Source organism: Carettochelys insculpta, chromosome 5 (genome assembly GCF_033958435.1).
Source record: "Carettochelys insculpta isolate YL-2023 chromosome 5, ASM3395843v1, whole genome shotgun sequence".
In the NCBI taxonomy this organism is placed as follows: domain Eukaryota; kingdom Metazoa; phylum Chordata; order Testudines; family Carettochelyidae; genus Carettochelys; species Carettochelys insculpta.
The window spans coordinates 112,451,641-112,473,589 of record NC_134141.1 but is presented as its reverse complement, the minus strand read 5'-3'; the positions used below and the strand labels follow the sequence as shown (position 1 = coordinate 112,473,589).

The 21,949-nt window shown below is 41.1% G+C and overlaps 1 protein-coding gene across 1 annotated transcript in view; it reads left to right on the top strand.

The window, feature by feature from the left end:
* DCC (DCC netrin 1 receptor) overlaps positions 1–21,949 on the top strand; it is a 588,079-nt gene that overhangs the window by 99,243 nt on the left and 466,887 nt on the right. The window contains 1 exon segment of the mRNA XM_074995966.1: positions 5,106–5,390. Coding sequence (XP_074852067.1) covers positions 5,106–5,390 — 285 coding nt within the window.

Below are 21,949 nucleotides of genomic sequence, written 5' to 3'. Positions count from 1 at the left end.
TGCCACAACTTTTTGAAAGGAAAATGTCAGTTATTTAATGGTGCACAGGAATTTAGGAGAGGAAGGGAAAAGAAATCCCATACCCCTTTGAGACTTTAGAAGTGATGTAGTAATTTGGTTGGATAGAGGTAAAAATGGGACTTATGACCTTACCGTTAGTATCAGAGTCAAAAACATTCACTGTTGGGGGAGAGGGAGCCCTGCCATTGATTCTGCAATGACCGTAAGTGGCCTTATTTTTATAACACATCTAAAAAAAAGACAGCATCTTCAATACCTCAGTGCCACCCACCACCACTCTGTCCCTCTGCTTCAGCACAATCTCAGTGTGACAAATTTCACTTACAGACATCACCCATTCATGAATTACCATGAGTTGTCCTTTAAGGTACTTGTGCAAGTAGTTCCCAATCCTGACCCAGATTTCTGTGTGAAAATATATATAGTATTAGAGCCCAAGCAAGTCTGCCAGTAAGCCATGAATACTAAAAACATGCTGATATTCCTCCTTCCCCCTTTTCTCTGCTATTGTCTTCCTGACTCAGTTAGTGTGGCGAGTTTTTCTCATTAACGAGAAATAGAATAAAAACACGGGAGAGGAAAGAATGAAAAAAAAATAAAGGCAAACTAATTAAGAAGAGTTCTATGTAAGATTTTCTCTTTCAGGCTCACTGCTGCTCTTTCTCTTTGGAGTTGCCTGAACCTAACAGAAGCATATAGCTCTTTTCATTAATTTGGTTCCATGCCCTTTAGCTATTCTGTGCATTGAACGTGGAAAAAAGGTCTTGCCTTGATGTTATGTAACCTTGCAGACATTAGTTTGAAACAAACAAAACACTTAAAGCAACATTCCTTCAGGGGATTTGACTGAATGGTACTAAATTGCTGAATATTTAATAGCTAATCATGCTCCAGACCCCAAGGTCTATCCCCCAAATGATAAGCCTTTTTATTAAATGAACTTTAATTACTCAATCATTAGACCTTCTGTAGGGAAAGATGAGGATCCTGATAGGTTGCCAACCAGGCTGCAGGGCAAATCAGACATGTGTGCCATTTTCAGATTGGAAATAAAAGCAGGTCTGGGTATAGTGCTCTAAGGCAATGGGTGAAAGGCAACTACAGGTGTGAGGAGAAATCCACAGATGACATGAACCTGAACTGTGGAGTGGTTTATTTCTATGGTTGTCTTAAAACCAGTACAGCAACGCAAGGGAATCAACTCCAGAGTGTTAGACTAAACCGACTGAACCAGATGCCAATATTATAATGAGCATTGTGTGTGTGTTATATTTAAAATAGTTTAGGTGCAGCGGGGAAAGCACTGTGATAAATGCTGACCATGTAGTAAATGTTTTGACTTTTTCACTGTCTACTCATAAGTCCTCTCCCCGAGCCATATTATGAAATCCCAAGCTTCTAAACCGCTTCAAAAGAACGATATTTAAAAAAAAATCCAACTAATATGGAATTTTACCATTAAACGTCCACAGGCCTGAGGCCTTAGCTGGGCAATATATAGTCCAAGGCCCATGACAGCATTGGGATCTGCTGTAAGTGGGATCCTGGAGAGCTATAAACAGAAGTGTTGTATATTTCAGTGGTTTCTGCCTTTACAGTAACATGGCACACTTCAGTGAGACAATCCCATGGCACACCCGCTTTTTCAGCTGAATTGATTGCTCAGAAATGTCTCATTTACTTACATTTACTTTAGTTTCAGTCTCACTTGAGAGGTCTGCAATGTAGTAGTACATACAACAAGCTAAACAAGAATCAAATGCGTTAATGTTTCAAATCCACCACAGAGCACACAATATTTGACAGGTTGAAAAAAAAGCGGGCAGGTGAACATGTGCCATGCTAGGGATGTTGCATAATGGAGTAACTGCTGAAAATTTCAGCAGTTACTCTATTGCTTGCAGGGGGAAAAAGGGGAGGAGGTGGCTCCAGAAAGTAGGAGGTCTTCTGCAAAGAGCCAGAGTGAGGGGAAATGGATGAAGTTTTATGGCACTCTTGGACAGTTCTCATGGCACACGGTTGAAAACCACTGGTGTATAGAACCACTGGAAAAGGGAAGGTCCCTGCTTTGCAATGGAACTACACATGCTCCTGTGTAGGACCTAGGGCTTCAGAACATAAAACTGTAACATTTGTATATATACAGTCCATGGTAGGCTTTTTTGTTTGTTTTTTTCATGGTTCCCTCTGTGCTCTGCATGTTTGGGCTGATAAGACTGAAGGTACCTGACCTCACAGAGGAAGAAGTCTAAAACATTTATAGGCCTACGAATGTTATTGAACTTGGTAAAGCATGCCTAAAGTGTTCTTTCTGTAACAGATATGGTAGATAGCAGTGGAGCTTTGGGATGAGTGCACAACTTGTGACTTTGCTTTGCATGTGTAACATGGTCATCCAGTTTCTGATGGAGACAGTCACTATACGACACTATATTGAGCTGTAGCTGTGTACAAGGTAGGATTGTAAAAGCATCGTTGTGGTTTAGAAGCACGTGTACCATTGTGGAGTCACTAAGTCTTGTGTTTTTAAGTTACTCAGCCCGACTTGAAAATCCTAGCCAGAGTGCCTTTCTTCATCTTTTCCATGTTTAGTGAAATGTGTGTGTTATATAAGCAGAGCCAAATTCACCACTGAAGCAGGCATATCTCTCTCAGCCACTACCACCACTGTCCACTGTACATCCTTGTTTAGAAAGGCTTTTTTGGGAAGTCTGCAGTCACTTGCCCTGCTTTGCATATGGGCTGGGAAGGAAGATCTCTGACCCTTCTCTCTCTCTGAGGTCCTGAAGGGCTTTTTGTGGTGTTTGGGGGGAAAGGTAGATGCATGTGTCACTTGAGTTCCAGGAGAAGTGAAGCATGTTTCTCCTTTGTTACATTCAATTAATCTGTAACATATGAAGATTGAGGGTGGTTTGTGCTAAGCCTAAAATTCTTAAGGAGGTCTGGAATTATATTTAGGGTGGACAGGTCTTAGAAAGTCATGGGAAGTAGCCTTGGTCCCTCAATTATTTTATTTGTCTAAAATTGGGTCACCTGTGGTTTCTGCAAGGACTCTTGAGGACAACCAGCTATTTGTGTCAAAAGCCTTGTTCATGGATTCTATTGCTGGACAGGTTGTGTTGGCTTTTTGTTTTTGTTTTGTTTTTTCTCCCTTAAACTCCCTTAAACTTTAGCGAGCCTTCTTTTCTGCTGACACAGACGTAGTGGTGGCTTTTAACAGCTTTCTGCCCACACTCAATAAATTTTTCGTTTAAAACAAAGCTAAAGTGGAAAGCATTTAATGTTGCTGCTTTTCAAATTGACGTCAGTTTTGGTGTATGTGAAAAGCTGTTACATCCTGTCTGTGCCAACAGCTTCATTTGAAATGTAGCTGTTTTGCTCTCTCTTTAGAGCACGGAAGGATGCAGCTGATGGCTGTTCAGCTGTTGTGTGAGATTACAAATTACCACGTAGAGTTTAATTGTTGTTTCTCTTTTCAGAACCCCTTTCTCCTCCAACTCCATATGCTCCTTCAACTCCATCCTTGACTAGTTAGCTAAATGTGTGAATATTATATTGGTGTTTGTTCAGCAGATACTAGACTCCATGCAAATGTAATAATGACAGATACTTATTTCTACCATAGTGTCTGAGCCCCTCACAATCATTAACAGATTTTATCCTTATACCTCTTCCCCCAAGTATGTGAACTAGGAAAGCGTATCTCAGGCAGTGAGTTGGGAGAAAGAGTGAATTACATTACTAGACCACAGTCACATAGGAAATGTGGTTGAGCCAGTAATTCAACCCAGGTCTTCTGAATCCTAACTCTAGTGATTCATCAATCAGATCATTAAGTTAGTTTCTGCTCACCCTCCTTAATAAAATTTTGACTTTCTTTTTACCGGCTAAAATGCCAGGGGCTCTTCTTTAACTTCTCCCTGCATGCTTGGCGGCCTCTGGCACTAGCAACTGCTTCCCTACATTTTGAAATATTACATCAGTAGAATTTGAGCCCTGAACACTTCACAGCTTCCAGCACTGCTGCCCAATTACAGAGAGACTAATGAGTCTGTCCAGCAGTCTTGTTTACCAGGCATCTGGCTTTTAGCTCATGCAGTTGAGGCTCATGTTGTAAGCTCTAGAGATCCCAGGCTCAATTCCGCCTGCAGACAACCACAGTCTGTCAGTGTTACACAGACACTTAAGATATAGGACTAACTACGTTAGTTGCTACAAAGAGAATACAGTTATCCCAGAGGCGTTGGAAGGAGTTACTGGTGTCATGTGTTGGGTCTAGGGTGTGGGGATCACCTCTGAAAGCTCTCATATGTTCCCAGTGCTGCTGCCATTGCTGCTTTGAAGGATATCTAAATCTTTCATTTGCATTCCTTGGGGGGAAGGGTGATTTTTTTAAACCATCTACATCTCAGTTGCTCAATAGAATTTCATGGCATAAGCCAAACATCCATCAAGGGTTTCAACCGTATTGTGTTTTGAAGACCTGCTTCAAACAGTGATGTTAGAACTTTTCCAAACACAGGTTGCAAGAATCCTTCATAACGAAAAGTGGTAGGCAGCCTAAATATAGGAATTGCTACCTCTCCCTGTAATAACATGGTCATAGACTTGTTTTGTTTCACTACGATGAATAGTATCTCTTCAGAGGAGATGTCAGTCACACAGTTTGATGTGCAGCATAGAAGAAAGATTACATTAAGTGGAAAGATAAGAAAATAACAAAAAATTCTTAATCCTACCTAAATTCAGTGCATATTTCTTTGAATTTTAACCGGTGACGAAGTTTTGATTGCATAGAACGCATTTATACTTTGATAAAGTTATTGCTCAAGTAGTTTGTAAGTAACAACTTGCCTTTTGGTACTCTCTTCTGTCAATAGAATATCTATTATTTTCTTTTTTAAATTACATTCATTAGTAGCATCCTGATAGTCACTCAGGAATCACAGAATTGTCAAAGTACTTCTCTGAATATCTATTGTTTTTCAGACTCGATGATTAACCAAATCCAGCTCAACCTAGAAACAGCATTCAATGTGTATTTCGGTGGCTATATAATTGCTTCTTTTTCCTTCTGCTTGCAGGACCATTGAGGTTTCTTTCCCAGACAGAATCTGTCACAGCTTTTGCAGGAGACACAGTTTTGTTAAAATGTGAAGTTATTGGAGAACCTATGCCAACAGTACACTGGCAAAAAAACCAGGAGGACCTGATTCTGAGCCCTAGTGACACCCGAATGGCTGTCTTGCCCTCTGGAGCTTTACAGATTAGCAGAATCCAAGCAGGGGACAGTGGGATCTACAGATGCCTGGCAAAAAATCCTGCTAGTTCAAGAACTGGAAATGAAGCAGAAGTCAGAGTTCTGGCAGGTAAGAATTGTACATTTTTGCATTGTCCTTATATACTGCCCCAGTTATATGTGACTTGAGTGTTTGTCTTTCACCAACTGTATTTGATCCAATAAAAATATTGCCTCACTAACCTTGTCACTCCTGATGTGGGCAGTCAACTTATCTTTCCAGTTGCCTCTAAAGGCTTCAAGTTCTTTAGAAGTGTAAGGATTTGGTGGTGAGCGTGTGGCCTTATGTGAACAGCCAAATTTCCATAGGCCCTGGTTTGAGAGCTGAGTTATTTAGTTAAAAGGTAATGTTTTTGTATGTGTATTCATATTCTTTGTGCATTCGTAACTTCTACGCACCCTTGGGCCTTCCAGGTTTTTCACCATTCTGCTATTCTTCCATCTAGCTCCAGCTTCTCTGTTTCTAGAAATATTATCATGCATATAATTGATGCTCGGCAGCGTGAGTCTGTGCCTTGCCACGTAGTCCTGGAAGTCTATAGGCAAACCAACAAAATTCTATAAGGATGATAACCATCGTATTTTTTTAGTAGCTGTTGAAAACTCCCTCCTCAGTGGTCATGGGAATACATGTGTTCAAATGAAGCCAGAGGACACAGTGGTGTCCTTTCGAACTTTTGGGATCAAACCCAAGTCCCTTTGAAACCACTTGGAGTATTGCCCTGAGTTCAAAAGAGCCAGGATATTACCTCTGAAATATTACAATTGTTCTCTTCATGTGTGAATCTTTTATAGGGTTCTATTTATTCTCCTTTTTGGGGAATGGTAGCTGGCTCTGGGAACACTTGCTTTGATGGGTAGAGCCAATTTGATTTCAGAGATTCCAACTTTCTCTATATCTTAGATGCAGATTCCAGGGCAAAACCCATGGGACAGATTGGGATTAGAGATCCCAATTCCTTCAGTTTGTAGTTTGGGAGCAGAACCTGACCCATCAATCACTGGTAGCAAGGTAGTGTCCCACCTCCTGAAGTCACCTGCAGCTTTTTTTCCCCTTTCCTCCCCATTTGTTGTGACCTTCCCAGTTGCAGAGCTTTTCACAGGAAAATTCCAAATAAATTTCAAATTTCCAAATTTCTACATTTCCGTTTCAAATTCTTAGACAATTGTACTCAGTAATCTTATCTGGGGAGATTATATCCCTAGTTCCATTTCCTCGTCTGAGTAATGGCAGCTACTGGGACCCTGAAGCTACCCTGAGAGAACAAGTTGCACCTCTCTGGTCTGGCACCCTCAGTACATCAGTGGTCCTGCACAAAGGATTTTGCCAGACCAGGGGAGGTTAATGTTCCCCTTGGTCCCTGACCACCCCCACTGGTCAGCCACAGCTGCCTGGCCCTGCAGATGCAGCTTCCCAATGCAGCGGGCTCCCTTCCCCGGCCCCCTGCAGGGGGGATGCCACCTCCGAACCCAGACTTGCTGCCTCCTGCTGGGAGGTCAGCTTGGCTTGCTCTCCTGCCCTGGCCCTCTGGTCCAGGAGCATCACTCATCCTGCTGGACTAGAGATGGTGCTGTACAAGAAAATTCTGGTTTTAGGAGGTGCAACCTGTAGTGAAAGGCAAAAGGAGGCAATTGTGTCCCCTCTCCTCTTCTTCCTCCATGTGAGCATCTTGTTCAACCGTTGGGCCAATTCTGTAGGCAGAATACAGTCTCCTTCACAATGCAGACCTGGTGAGGTTACCTAGGTACCCTTCCACTGGCTGGAAAGGATGCAGGCAGGACTGGAAAAGAACAGGCTCCAGTGCAAGCACTGCTCTAATCAACGCAATAGGAGTGAAGCCATGATAGTAGCTCCACAGATGGAGGTTGTTCCTCAGTCCCAGCAGTGTTGCACAATATGATGTGCAGCCACCTCCTCCCTGTCCACTTCCCTGTGGGTGGGATGGAAGGCACTGGGCACAGCGTGGACACAGCCAGCAGCAGAGAGCAGTCAGGAGCTTTCATGTCTGGCACCATCTCTTTGCTGCGATCTCTGAAGTAGGCCCTCCAAGTCCATAGGATTCCTACTGACAGACTAGGATTAGGCTTCCAAGAGTGGAACAGACCCCTCTGGCCCATGGGCATCCCATGAAACTGAGGGATAGTGATTTAGGTATCTGAGACACAGAAAGGGCCAGTGTGAGAGAGGAACACAATTAGTTCTGAAAATATTTCAAGGGTCTTACAACCTGTAAATGCAATTTCACTTCCCCATCTAAAGCAGGATTACAGGGACAAGCTCCCATAAGCAAGTGAATAATAAAATCTCCTGTGATTCCTCTTCTTTCCTTCCTGGAGTGCAGGACAGTGGATCAATGCAGAAAATAATAGGCCACTGATATGCTGATTCCTCTAGTCATGCATGCTGCTCACCAGAAATGGAATCGTTCCTCTTTAGGACAGGATAGTCAATGTTAGATAATCAAATCAGAGGTAGATAATCAAATATTTATAAAAATATATGTAAAATAGTCTACTCGCAGTGGCTTTAGGGGACATAAATTTTATTTACTTCGTTCTGCACTTTTTTTATCAGAGTTTTCTACAGAGATATCCGAAGCAAAAACACAAAACTATATATTTCCAGGAGAATCTTGGATTTAGCACAGACACACACTTGTGATTCTTGCAAAGTCAGTTATGACCCTGAGCTGAGAACAAATGCTATCAGGTGGAAGGTTTTTTCTCCAGAAGAATGTGAACAAATATGAAGATGTTCCCAATACAATACAAGTGGTATCACTGAGACTAAAATTCACTTAATACTAGAGCCTGTTGAAAATTCTAAGTTCATACACAAGCAGGATCCAATGATCTTGATTTTATATAACACCACACTCAGTAATTCCACACAACTCACCTACATCTCATTCTATTTCATCTCTTGGAAGAGATCTAGCTCCACTTACACATTCTCTGTTCCTACAACAGATAAATTGATGACAGTATTTTAAAAAGGGTAAATAGAATGGCCAGGTAATTATAGGCCCTCCAGTCTGACATAGATCCTGGGCAAGATAATGGAATGACTGATAAGGATCCTGTTGAATAAAGGGTAGTAACTAATGCCAATCATGTGGGATTTTGGAAAATAGTTCCTCTCACATACATTTAGTACAGTCACAACCCCCCAGCCAACTTATGATAGGTAGAGAATGTACATTTGTATTTCCATATACTCCCACCATTCCTCCCAGAGCCACCTGAATTATTCTCTCATCTCCCTCATCACCATCACTTTCCCCACCATCATCAGTGACCATCCAGCTGGCACCTATTAAGGATGACTTCTCGTTCGCTTACCGCCCCTAGGCTGAGATGCCACCTTTACAGCCACCAGTCCTGGCTCTCAGTGTTCTGTCCTGTTATTTAGCTCTAATGTCTTCTAAGTGCACAGTATGCTGTGGAAGTGCTGGTAATGATTCTGGACTATATTAACCTCCCATAATTTAGCAAATTCTTTCATTTGGCACTTCAATAGTCATAGGGTGCTGGATTAGAGAGGTTCAACCTGTATTATGAGCACCTGCGGTAAATCACGTCTCGCAGTGATGGAATGGTGGACCAGTAGTCAACCTTGCTTCCAGCTTGGGGGCAGAATTTTAGTAAGAACCACTGGCCTCTGCTATCAGACTCCAACACATCACCGGCTGAACTTGGGATGAGCTTTGGAACTACAGGATGCTTATCTGAGCAACGACTTTTAACAACCTTCCATTGTTTCACTTCTACCTTTATTTTATGAGTAGCCAGAACACTTGCCCTCTTCCCCCCCAAGAATGCTTGTTCCCAGTGCATAGCCCTATCCTTTAATTAAAATTAACCCTTTTTCTTCACATTCCAGAAATGTAACTTCAACCAGATGCTTTGACATTACACAACTGCAGAAAACAAGAGAGACACTCACATACCCCATACATGCCTTTAATCAATACAGAGAGAAAAAAAAATCTTATTGTACACAGAAAAGAATCGTATGCTACCAGAAAAAACAAAAAACAAAAATCACTAACAGTGGGCCAGAATCATCCCTGGTGTATATTGATTGGTCCAGGGTTTTTTTGTTTGTTTTGTTTTGTTTTTTACTTTTTAGAAGCCTGTACTGTGCTGAAATGCAATGAGTTTTTCCTGATGCACAGCGTATACAGTTCATTCTCTGAAAGCATTAATTCTCTTTTTTATAAATAATAGCCCTGCATTGTCCTTAGGGGCAGATGTCACTGATGGATATAGTGTTACCTATTCTGGAGACTTTTCTTTTGTCTCACACGGTTACCTCTTTTGAATTACAATGCAGAATCTGCCCCCTCCCTCCGCAACCTCTCTTCCTCCCAACACATATAACGTGCTGCAGCAAGGATGAAGAAAAAATTGCAACTCGTTCTTATTTAATGAAAAATAGAGTTAGTTTGCCTTTAGGCAATCATCTCCATGTTCATACTTGTTTTTATAGGAGGGGAGGAGCCAAATGCACCACAGATGCAAGATTTTTTTCAAGTTGCTCTTCCTATTGAAGTAATAAGACACAATCTGAATTACAGGAAGGGCTCAGCTATGCTTTGATGGTTGTTAAGTATCTTCTGTATTAAAAGACCAGAGCATAGAACTTCACATCTGCTTGAGCACCACTTAACCCCACAGTGCTGGCAGAAGGTGTTGTTATAAAGTGGAATTTCTGTCCCAGTTGAGCAAAAGTCATCACTGTGCAGCTAAATTGGTCCTCTGGGAGCTGCAGGAATCTGTTCTTAGCCCAGTTCTAGTCAATATATTTATCAATGGTCTGGAAGAAACTATAAAATCATTGGTGGTAAAGTTTGCAAATGACAGAAAAGTAGGGTAGAGTGGTAAATAATGATGGTGAGGTCTGGGCTCACTTGAACAACATGCATTTTAATACAGCTAAATATAACTAGGAGCCAAGAATGTAGGTAATAGGATGAGAGACTTAAAAAAAAATGTATTGACTCAGAGTAAGACTGAATGTATTAGGTGGTGGATGAGGGAGTTGCCAGCCTCAGCCCAAACATCTCTCTCAGCGGTCACTCAATAACAAGTAGGATATCTATATGTCACCTTCCTGTTTGTGAGTCTGTTGATGGTTGACCAGCCCATTTCTGAAGCTACAATGACCCATTCAGGCTTGTACAAACAACATACCGATAACAGAAATTGTCACTTTAGATTTTTTCAATGCTGTATTTAGCACTCCTAGCTTCAGAACATTCATCTTGTAATGGAACAGTTATGTTAGTTCTGCTGAATTATATACTGTCTGTATCTTCTTTTCATGTCAATACAATGGAATTTTCACCTGTCCTCACCGCTGATGCATCTTGTGGGGTGAGAAGTTTGCAAACACAAAAATTCTTATTTTTAAGGCCCAGTACAAGTGTCAAAATCTTTTCTTCATTACCAACAAGGGATTTTGCACCATTTTTACTCAGTTGAAATTTACTGTGTATAAGTATTCAATATTAATTCAAGTGTAGCCAAGTCTTGCAATGTGATCACCAGGTTTACAATATTTGGTTTTCTACTTAAACTCCCAGCTTCTGGAATCGTGATTGTTAGTTTATGTTGGAAGAGGGGATGAAATTCTAGTCATCATGGTTGAAGGGTAAAGCTCCAGAAATTGACTCAAATGCACCCAGTATTTTTATTTGACTTAAAATCATCAATTTATTTTTTTTTAATTCTCATTATTTTGGGGTCCTTGCTGTAACAAAGTGGGAGTTTTCTGGAATATGCTGACATTTGTTTTTCACAAGGCTATGGAAAGGATGAGAAGATGCATTGTATGCTCTCAGCGTAGTCTAAGAGTCATAGATATGAGTGCCACCTTGCTGTCTGAGCCTGAATGGGCCACTGAAAAAAATGCCAGCTGAAACTGACTCACATCAACAGTAAATCTAAGACAGCAATGGCTAATACAGTCCCCAGCGCACTGATGACAAGTAATCAATAACCTTTATGGAGCTGAATTTACCCCTGTCTTAGTAGAAAAGCTGAGCAACATCTCCTACTTTGAGAACAAAGGACAGAGGTGTGAGGTGCAGAGTATAAGAGTTGGCTGCTGGAAGGAGCCTGACCATGGGGGTTCATTACATTTAGGCAAGACCTAGGCTAACCAGAATGGTTTATGCTTAACCTTCATTCCCCTTGCTAACCTAAGGACTTCCTGTGCTGTGTTCAAGTTGACTAATAAACGGTAATGTTTTAACAATGCTATTTAAGTGTCACTGCAGAGTGCTTGGTGGGATGCATTAATCCCTCGTGAGCATACAACTCTCACTACAGGTTGAATCTCTCTAATCCAGAACCCTCTTGTCCAGCAACATCCGTAATCCAGCATGATTTTAGCCACCCAGAAGACCACTTATCATGAGTGTGGTCAAGTTTCCCACAGTCCCATAAAATTTATATACAGCCACCAGTCCTGTATAAATGGGGTTGGGGGTGGGGAGCCAGCTGAGTACCAGCTCCTCTTTTTTCACTAAAAACACACTTAATTTTCCCCTAAATGTCTTCTATGATCCCAGGAATCCATGGAAGTGTTGGTAATGCTGTTAGACAATATTGACCTCCCAAAATCTGGCAAATTCTCTTGCCTGGCCCTGGTCAGATCCCAAGGGTGCTGGACTACAGACTTTCAACCTGTAGGAGCCTGTCTTATTTGGACTTACTGGGCAAAGCTCCTGGTGTGAAACAAGGGTTCTAAAGCCCCAGAGATTCAATCAAGAAGGTGGCAGGGCTGCACGGCTTACCCTCGCGGAAGAGAGAAAAAGCTCTTCCTAGAGACTGTTATAAAACTGCAGCCTGCCACCCGGTTTAGGAGCTGGTGACACTAACACATAGTTTTTAAACTCTGTGTTTGCCGTCATGGTAATTTGTGCTGTAATTTGTCAGTCGTGGCACTCTTTTCTAAATATACACAAATAGTGCAAGCACTGTGGTAATTTTAGTCACTTAGGCTGAGTCTACACTGCGTGGCTTTCCCAGCAGGTGCATGCTAATAAGCAGCCTTTGAAATTGCAAATAGCTGCTCATTAGCATGATCACACAGCTCATTAGCATAGCCGTGTGAATGCTCGGTCTTGGCAGAGGGGCATTCTGGCAGTAAAGAGGCCATGTGGACATGCCCTGTCAGCAAAAAGCCCTTCTGTTGCCAGACTCTTATGACTGAATTTTTGCTGACGGGCACGTCCACCCAGCCTCTTTACTGTCAGCACCCCCTCTGCCGAGACCAAGTTCTCGCACAGCTATGCTAATGAGCTGCAGGACCATGGTAATAAGCAGCCATTTGCAATTTTGAGGCTGCTCATTAGCATAGACCTGCCAGGAAAGCCGCACCATGTAGACGCAGCCTTAGAGTAATAAAACAAAGCATCAATATTTCAATGGGCAACTGTGATTTTAGTTCACGGAGAAAATGAAAGCAGAAAGACCCAATGAAATAAACACTAAAGAGAAAAATACTGATGCTAAACATTCTAGTCACATTTGGTTATACCTTATCTAGGGAACATAATACAATGAGTGAAGAGGTATTCAGGTGTATATCACAATGTGTACAGTCCAGACAGCTTCATTATGTACTGCTCAGCGTAATGATGAGTACAAAGTAGAGCACAAAAAAATATGGAACAGGAAAAAAAAAAGGTGTAGGGGCAAGGTACATCACAATGAACAATGCAATATAAAAACGTGAAAGGACGGGTTTGCATGCTCAAGAGTGTCAAGAACTGTTGAAGAGAAGCTTCTTGAATAAAGAGCTGCAAAGTCTCAAGACACAGAGTAATAATTCAGTATGTCACACAGGTTCTGTAAAGCTTAACATGTTTTTAAATCTTTAGACAAGTGATAAGAGTTTTATTAAGCCCAATAAGGCCATGTCTACACTCACCAAAAACTTCGAAATGGCCATGCAAATGGCCATTTCGAAGTTTACTAATGAAGCGCTGAAATACATATTCAGCGCGTCATTAGCATGCAGGCAGCCACGGCACTTCAAAATTGCCACGGCTTGCTGCCGCGTGGCTCATCCAGACGGGGCTCCTTTCCGAAAGGACCCCGGCTACTTCGAAGTGCCCTTATTCCCATCTGCTCATAGGAATAAGGGGACTTCGAAGCAGGTGGGGTCCTTTCGAAAAGGAGCCCTGTCTGGACAATCCGTGTGGTGGCCAGCCGTGTCAATTTCGAAGTGCCGTGGCCGCCCGCATGCTAATGAGGCGCTGAATATGTATTTCAGCACTTCATTAGTAAACTTTGAAATGGCTATTTGCATGGCAATTTCAAAGTTTTTGGCTGGTTTAGACATAGCCTAAGTGAAAAAAGCCGGAGTAGAAGTCTGGTGCTATTGCACATTCTCTTAAGCCATAAGGGTGAATTTGTTAGGGAAAGGTATTTTATTTTAAAAATACCTGTGTTCTTCTCATGAATCATGACTTTTCTCAAATTTTCTAGGAAAGTTCACCTTTATGGAGGATGCTAAATGTGAAATTTTAACCCACAATTTTATTGTTTCAGACAGTTTTTTGTGAAAATGGGGTTATAATTGTAATAGATACTGTTTTTGTCCTTCTCTGGTTACTGATAGTAACTATTTTGCTCATGGGTCTTGTCTGAGACCTACCCCTCCAACTAACACACTCAGCGAGTAATTTTTATTCATGTGATTAAATCAAGAAAAGTGGGGTTTGTCCTCGGAGTGAAGGGTACAAAATCACGGTGCTGACATATTTTTTAAGTATTGACAATAGATAAAATGACTAAATAATATTTTAATTATAAAAAAATAAAATCAGGGTTTTGTCTTCACTGAAGGATTATGTGGGAGGCACTGTCTGTTATCTGAGAGGACACAGGCTTTCTTACTATTTAGGCAGAATGAGGCTGAAATTTGTAGAACCACAACACAGAACTATAAATTCTTATTATTAAGATAATGTAGTTTTTTTTTTACAGGATGAAAGTCTCTTTTACAAAGCATACAGAACTTTTATATAATTAATGTGTATTTCCAAGCCAGCTTTATGCTAACATTTAACAAAACTGTGTCCTGAATTTCATTCCTGTATGCAAATAACCATCCACCCATAAATGAATATTTTTCTAGACATGGCATAATATTTTATAGGTAGAAAAGTAGTGTGTGTTACTTATAGAATATAATGGAATGCTGCTCTGAATAGGTCAACCCAATGGCTGTAAAATGTGTAGCATAGCAATAACACTGTGTATAGCATATAGTCAGAATGAAGGGGAAGTAAACAAAGACAGAGGCATATATAGTTAGCCAGCATGTTATACACTAACAAAATTGGAATTGTTGTATTGTTGTACAATAAAATTGATTTACACTAAAATTGAATTGTTGTATACTTAAAAAAAAAATCAGGACGAATGGAGCTGCAAGTGCAATAACATATAGCCCAGAAATGTCTGACTTTTTCTTGTCTGCTCAAAGCTCCTTGGGTTGTTGCCAGATTAGGGTTTTTCTTCTTTATTAAATACATTCAGTTTCCTGTGATCAGTTGGGATAGAATTGATTTTTGTGCTTAAGGTATTCGATGCACAAACTTAGGTCAGAAGAAGGCCTTTAATAGTATCATGTAATTTGCCTCTGAATGTATTTGAAATACAGTTTGTTATTTGAAGGTCCATTGTACAGGATGAACTTCATGAACTCTCACTAGATAGAGGATGAGCTAGCCAGATTGAACATTGTCAGTAGGAGGGCAATAGATTTGTTTACAGATATGGGGATAGTGACTATAGTAGACTAGTTCTTTGCACTTTAAATGAATCTGGGACAATATGCTTGGAAAGCATTGGAGCCTTGGAGTGGCTGCAGCCCCTTGGAGTGGCCATTGCTTTACAGTGGCAAAACTATTTTACACCGCATAATGACACAACAACAATAACAATGAAAACTGCCAGATGCTAAATAGTAAAAATATTTCTTTTGACATAGGAGAGCTGAAAAATTAGTGATACTGGGCTAGGTGTTTTGTCATGCACATGTAGGACTGCATAAAGCTCATCTTCACCATTTTTCAATCCTGGACTTGCTGTGTGTTGCACAGCTGGGATCTTTTGGGCATAAAGAAGAAGTTCATACACCCTTGTTTTAGGTACATATCCGCTGAAGGCGGAAGGAAAGGAGTTATATGTAAGGATTTATATCAGCTGTACGGCACCACAAGATCTTCTCAACACTCATAGCCATTTGTGTCAAATTCAGGGCAAAGTGTTTACCTGAAATACAAAACAAGGTCCAGTAGTTGTCTACTTATTGTCCAGAATTAGGCGGGATTGCCAGATGTTTAGAAGAGAGGACGGAATGAAAAGGTTCCAGAGGATGTCAGCATTCTCCTGTTATTAGTTCTTTATTTTGCAATGCCAGGGAACTTGAAAAACCCAGGGTCTAGTTCAGGGACAATTCTCAATCAGAAGGAATTGAGTAAGGCAACCATAGCCATTTTTAGAAGCTACCAGCACAAGCCCTGGTGTCAGGGGCAGAGCTAGGGACTGGAGGATTGAAGTCACAGTGGACAAGAAAGGTGCAACATAAAACAACTATGAGGTAGATCAGCTGATTGAAAGAATTTAAATAGAAAAATGCAAGTGATAATTGCAACTCTAAATATGCCCAAGAAGCCAAAACAGAGAAAGATTACAACTGGATAGAAAACAATTCTGGCTTGGAAGGGAAGTAAAAACTGTGTCTCTTTCTGTGTATTTGATATATATTTGGATACAGGACAAAGGAAAGTTTATAGTGACTAACATAAAATAAATGCTAGGAATTACAAAAAAATGATGAGAGGCAAAAGACAAATGCAGTGGCCAAAACAGTTAAGGAACATGAATGTTTAACATACGTTACGAACAAAAGGGATCCTAACAACACTACTTGTCCATTGCTAGACAGAGGGGTACAAACGTCAATATTAATTCAGAGGAGGCAGATGTGTTCAAACAGATATTTCTGTTCTGTATTTTGGAAAAAAGACAGATAAATAAGTCATATCATTTGATAGTGAAGAAATACTTTCCATTCCAACATTAGCTCAGGAGGATGTTAAAAAGTTAGAATTTTAAAATCAGCAGGCCCAGATAAAACATGTATCTGTCAATTTTAAGAGATGACCAAGGAGCTCTTTGGACCATTGGTGATGATTTTCAATAAATCATGGAACACTGGGGAAGTTCTGAAAACTCAAGTTATGTCAGTGCTTAAAAAAGATAAAGAAGCTGAGGTAAGTAATTATAGACCTGTCAGCCTGACATTGATCCACGGCAAAATGAGGAGCAGCAGATACAGGAGTAAATCAAGAATTAAAGGAGAGTAATGTTGTTAGTGCCAGTCAACACAGATTGAAGACAGAACCTATGAAAACTAACTTTATTTTTGATATGATTACTTTTCACAAGTGTGCTTGGTGAAGGTAACAGTGTTAAGGTAATATACAGGTGGGACCTCTATAGTCTGGACTTTTGTCATGCGGCAACATCTGTGGTCTGGCGTCCCTGTGGGTGCTCCTGAGCTGGAGCGCTCAAAGAGGAAAACTAGGTCCCATGCTCAGCAACTCATTTCCCACCCTCCCAGAACTTCCTGAACAGCACAAATATCTCATCTGTAGCTCTCAAGCTCAAGGAGGGAGGGAGAGAGAGGAGCAGCTATAGGTGGGATACTCAGGTAGAGAGGAAACATGGCTGCAGAGCCCCCTGATTGGGGCAGAGAGGTCAGCATTGATTGAGTGGGGGAATACAGTGTGGTGCTGGGGAGGGAGGTAGGGTACCTGTGAAGCCCAGTGGCTTGGGCCTGGGAGCGCAGACCAGTGACCATGAGTCTTGGTGCACTCCTGTGGGGCTGCACTCCTGGAGCCAACAGAAGGGTTAGTAGTGACCTACCTTGGTCTGACAAATTCACTGGTTTGGAACTGGTCAGGTCCCCAGGGTGCCATAACCAGTACTGAGTCTTCTGTAAGCCATTTGACTTGGTATCAAATGATATTTGAATTGAGAAAATGGAATAATACAAAATCAATCTGGCACACATTAAATAGATTAAGAACTGGCTAACTGCTAGGTCTCAAAATGTAATTGCAAATTGTGAATCATCATTGAGCAGAGGTGTTTCTAGTTGACTCCTGCAGGGATGGATGTTTGGCCCTGTGCTACATAACATTTTCTAATTAATGGAAGAAAACATAAAATCATTATTGATAAAGCTTCCAGATGACCCAAAAACTGTGGAAGTGGTACATATTGGGGAGGACATGTCATGAACAGAGTGTTCTGGACTGTTTCGTAATGTGGGCGTGAGCCAGTAAGGCATATTTCAATACAGTCAGAGTTAAAGTCACACATTTAGGAGCAAAGGCTATGCAGGCCATTTTTATAGGAATGGTGGGAATGGGGTTTCCAAGGAAGAAGTGACTCTGAAAAGATTTAGGTGATAATGGGAATCATGAACTTTCAATGTGACCCTGTAGCCAAAATGCAAACCTTGCATGCACAAACAGGAGAATATTTAGTAGGGTAGCAGGAATTATTTAGGGTTACACTCCTATTTTCTTGACAGATTCACAATTTATTAACAATATGGGTTAATATAGCTCATATTACAGTTCTTCATTCTTTAACATGTTGCCACTGAAAATTAAATAATTGTGGAAGAAGCTTTTCCAAAACAGCTGTTTTCTTGACAAAATTCTGGTACGTTTAATTAAAAAAACCTCCACCTAGATAGCTAAAATTAATAACCTCAATAACACCACTTTCATTATTTCAAAGGGTTCTAAATATTTTTATTCCCATCACAGGCTAGGAAGATTGAAGGTCCAGGGTCACACAGAAAGGCAACAGCAAAGTCCTATATGCCAACTATTTGTTGACTCTGCCTCACTTGCTGATTTTAAATGTGTTTTGCAAATATGGTAGCAAAAAGAATACCTTGAACAGGTATCAGAACAAATGTTACAATCTTTTTACCTATTTATAGCTTATCCATACAGTCTCATATGATGTTCTATAACTCAGTTAAGCCAGGCCTGAATTTCCTTCAGGGAAAAATAAAAAAATAAAATGAAAAAGCAAAATCCCAAGCAAGATGCAGTATTGTAGTTATACACTTTAATGTATTCTATATATTGACAGATCAGTATCACTTTAATGACACATTTCTCTATCTTTGTTCACACATAACCCTTGCTTTCTCCGTGGGATTAGCTATGCAGCCTGTAGGCATAACGGTGAGATCAGGTCAGGGAATTGGTTTGTCCTTGCCTCTGTGACAGGAGAAAGAAAAATTGGGTTTTACTAAGTATGAATCTTTATCTCTTCTGATCAAATTTAGAAATGTGACTATGAGCACTTATAGACATTAATGTCATATTAAAGGAACCTCTGCTCTGCAGTTTTCAATAGAAAAACTCATGCAGTAATAAAATAACATTGTACCGGTCTGATATACATTAGCCAAATATGTTCAGCGAAATTCATAAATATGATGTGATATTTTTCTTTTAGCTGAACAGCCCTTACTAATGGAGTGTAGTACAAAAGTAATTTGGTACATAAGAGACTGCAGGTCAGAAAATAGGTCGTGGTATAGAACCAGTCCCCATTTTCATAGCAATTACAGCAGAGCTCAAATGCAGTTGTGACAGTGTCTGTCTCCTGTTAGGCACTCTCCATAGCTGTAGTGCTGAATGAGCAAAATTCCCAGCCCCTCCATCCTTCCTTCTTCCACAGGCTCGGGGAGGAATTCTGAACAAAATCTGAATTATTCTTGTCTACATTCCATAGGATAAATTAAATTGGGGGTGGGCAATAAGCAGCCCACAGGCCAGATGTAGTTCACCGGGTTTAGCTCCTGGTGGGCCTCCACACATTTTGTTTATTTGCCAGCATCTACAGGTATGACCTCTTGCAGCTCCCATTAGCTGCAGTTCATCTTTCCTGGCTAATGAGATCTTAGGTAAGTGGCAATAAGACATGATACAGACATAAAACATGAACCTGGTTTCATTAAAGGAATAATCAGTAATAGATAATTAATAACAGTAAATTACAGTTAGGGACAGACCTGAATTTAATTCCCTGTTCTGCTGCAGACTTCCTGTTTGACTTTGGATAAGCACCTAATGTTGCTGTGTCTCAGTTCCCCATCAGTGAAATGTGGATTAAGTATTCCTGAATTGATTCTTTGAATCCATCTTGCAGTGCAGAGGACGTGAGGGAGATCCCATACATCAGGTATTCATTTTAGATGGCAAATCTGAGGAACTGCCCCAGTCTGAGGTGTCAGTAAAGGAGATTTTTGAAGAAACTGATAAACAAAATGGAAATTACTCAGTGGAACCAGATGGTATTCACTTGAGAGTTCTGAAGAAACTGAAATATGGAGTTGCAGAACTACTAACTGTAGTAGGTAACCTGTCACTTAAATCAGCTTCTGTACCAGCTAACTAAAGTATAACTAAAACTTCAACTTTTAAAATTGTTCTAAGCCAATCCTGGCAATTACAGGCCAGGAAGCTTAAATTCAGCATTAGGCAAATTGGCTCTTTAGCAGATTAAATCAGCCATGGGGTAAAAGCTCATAGATCACTGACTGGTTAAAAGACATGAAGCACCTAATAGAACGGTTTTCAGAATGGAGAGATATAAATATTCGTATCTCTCAGGGATCTGTACTAGGACCAGTGATATCCAACATTTCATAAATAATCGGGAGAAAGGGGTAAACAGGGAGGAGGGGCAGTTGATTTAAAATTACTCAGGTGAATTAAAGCCAAATCAGACTGCAAAGAGTTACCAAGGGATCTCGCAAATCTGAGTGGGCAACAAAATGGTGGAAAACAATCATTGATAAATTCAAAATAATGCACATTTGAATACATAATCCTAGCTGTACATTCAAAATGATGGAGTCTAAATTAGCCATTATCATTCAGGAAAGAGCACTTGGGGTCATTGTGGATAGTTCTCTGAAAACACCTGTACAATATGCTGCCTCAATCAAACAACATAACAGAATATTAGGAAATACTAGGGCAGTAAATATAATAATGATATGACATAAATCCATGATATGACCACACCTTTAATGTTGTGTGCAATTCTAGTTACCCCATCTCAAAAAAGGTGTGATATAAGAATTGGAAATGGTACAGAGAAGGGCAAGAAAAATGATGAAGGTTTTGGAACAGCTTCTATATAAGGAGAGATTAAAAAGACCAGGACTTTTTTAGTTTGGAAAAAGAGACAACTAAACGGGGATATGATAGAAATCTATAACATCATAAATGGTCTAGGGATGTTGTTAACACAAGAACCAGGGATCACCCAATGAAATTAATAGGCAGCGGGTTTAAAACAAACTGTAAAGAAGTACATGTTCACAAATGCACAATCAATCTGTAAAACACATTGCCAGGAGATATTGTGGAGGTCACAAGTGTAGAGGGGCTCAAAAAAGAATTGAATAAGTCATGGAAGGGAGGTCTGTCAATGGGTACTAGCCAAGATTTTCAGTGACACAGCCCTCTGCTTTGGGTGTCTCTAAATCTTCAATTACAAGGGATGGATCACTCGATTGACTTCTGTCAGTGACAAGATAATGGGAGAGGTGGACCATTTATCTGACCCTGTAAGGACAGAATCAAGCTTTTGGGCTGTGGCCACACTAGCAGCTCATTTAAAAAATATTTCCAAATGAGGGGCAATTTCAAAATGAGCAGGACAATTGCTTGTTTCAAAATTGATTTTGAAATTAAAAGGCGTTCATTTCGAAATCGTTATTCCACTCCCGTGTTGGGAATATCGCCTCCTTTCTATGCTAATTTCAAAATTAAATGTGTGTAGCCACTCCCTGGCTGCCATTTTGAAATGAAAAGTCCTCCACAGAGCTGGCCCCTCCCACCAACAGCCACAGCTCTATGGCTGTCAGCTGCAGGTGCCTTAAAGCTTCAGGGATGCAGAAACCCTGTGCTGGAAGCTGAGAGTGTGCTGGTAGACATAGGAGCACGAGGTGGCCAGACAACAATCCCTAGCACCTCCTGAAAGCAACACCCCTCTGTGGCCAGACCAATGGCTAGCAGCCAAGACCTTCAGGATCCCCGTGGAGTCAAGGGGTCCAGGCGGCAGGGCTCCCAGGGCTCTGGGAAGCCCCCAAAGAGGAAGGGGGCCCTTTGGCTGGAAGCTGAAGTCCAGGACCTGCTGGCTGTCTGGGGGGATGAGGATGTCCTGCTCAGGATGGAGGGGCAGAAGAGAAATGCGGACACCTTTGCCTGCCTTGCCAGCAACCTTGCCGCAACGGGCCACCCCCTCCAGATCCCCGACCACGTCTGCTTCAAAGTGAAGGAGCTGCAGCAGGGCTATGCCCAAGCAAGGGACTGAGCCAGGCAGTCAGGGACAGTGCTGGCCACCTGCCCCTACTTCAGGGAGCTCCACCAACTGCTGGAACCCAGGGAGGCTGCACCACCCAAGGAGACCCTGGACATGGCGGAGCTGGAGTGGCAGGGCAAGAAGCCCCAGCCAGGACCCTCGATGGTCCACCCTACTGAAGTCCTTAAAGTA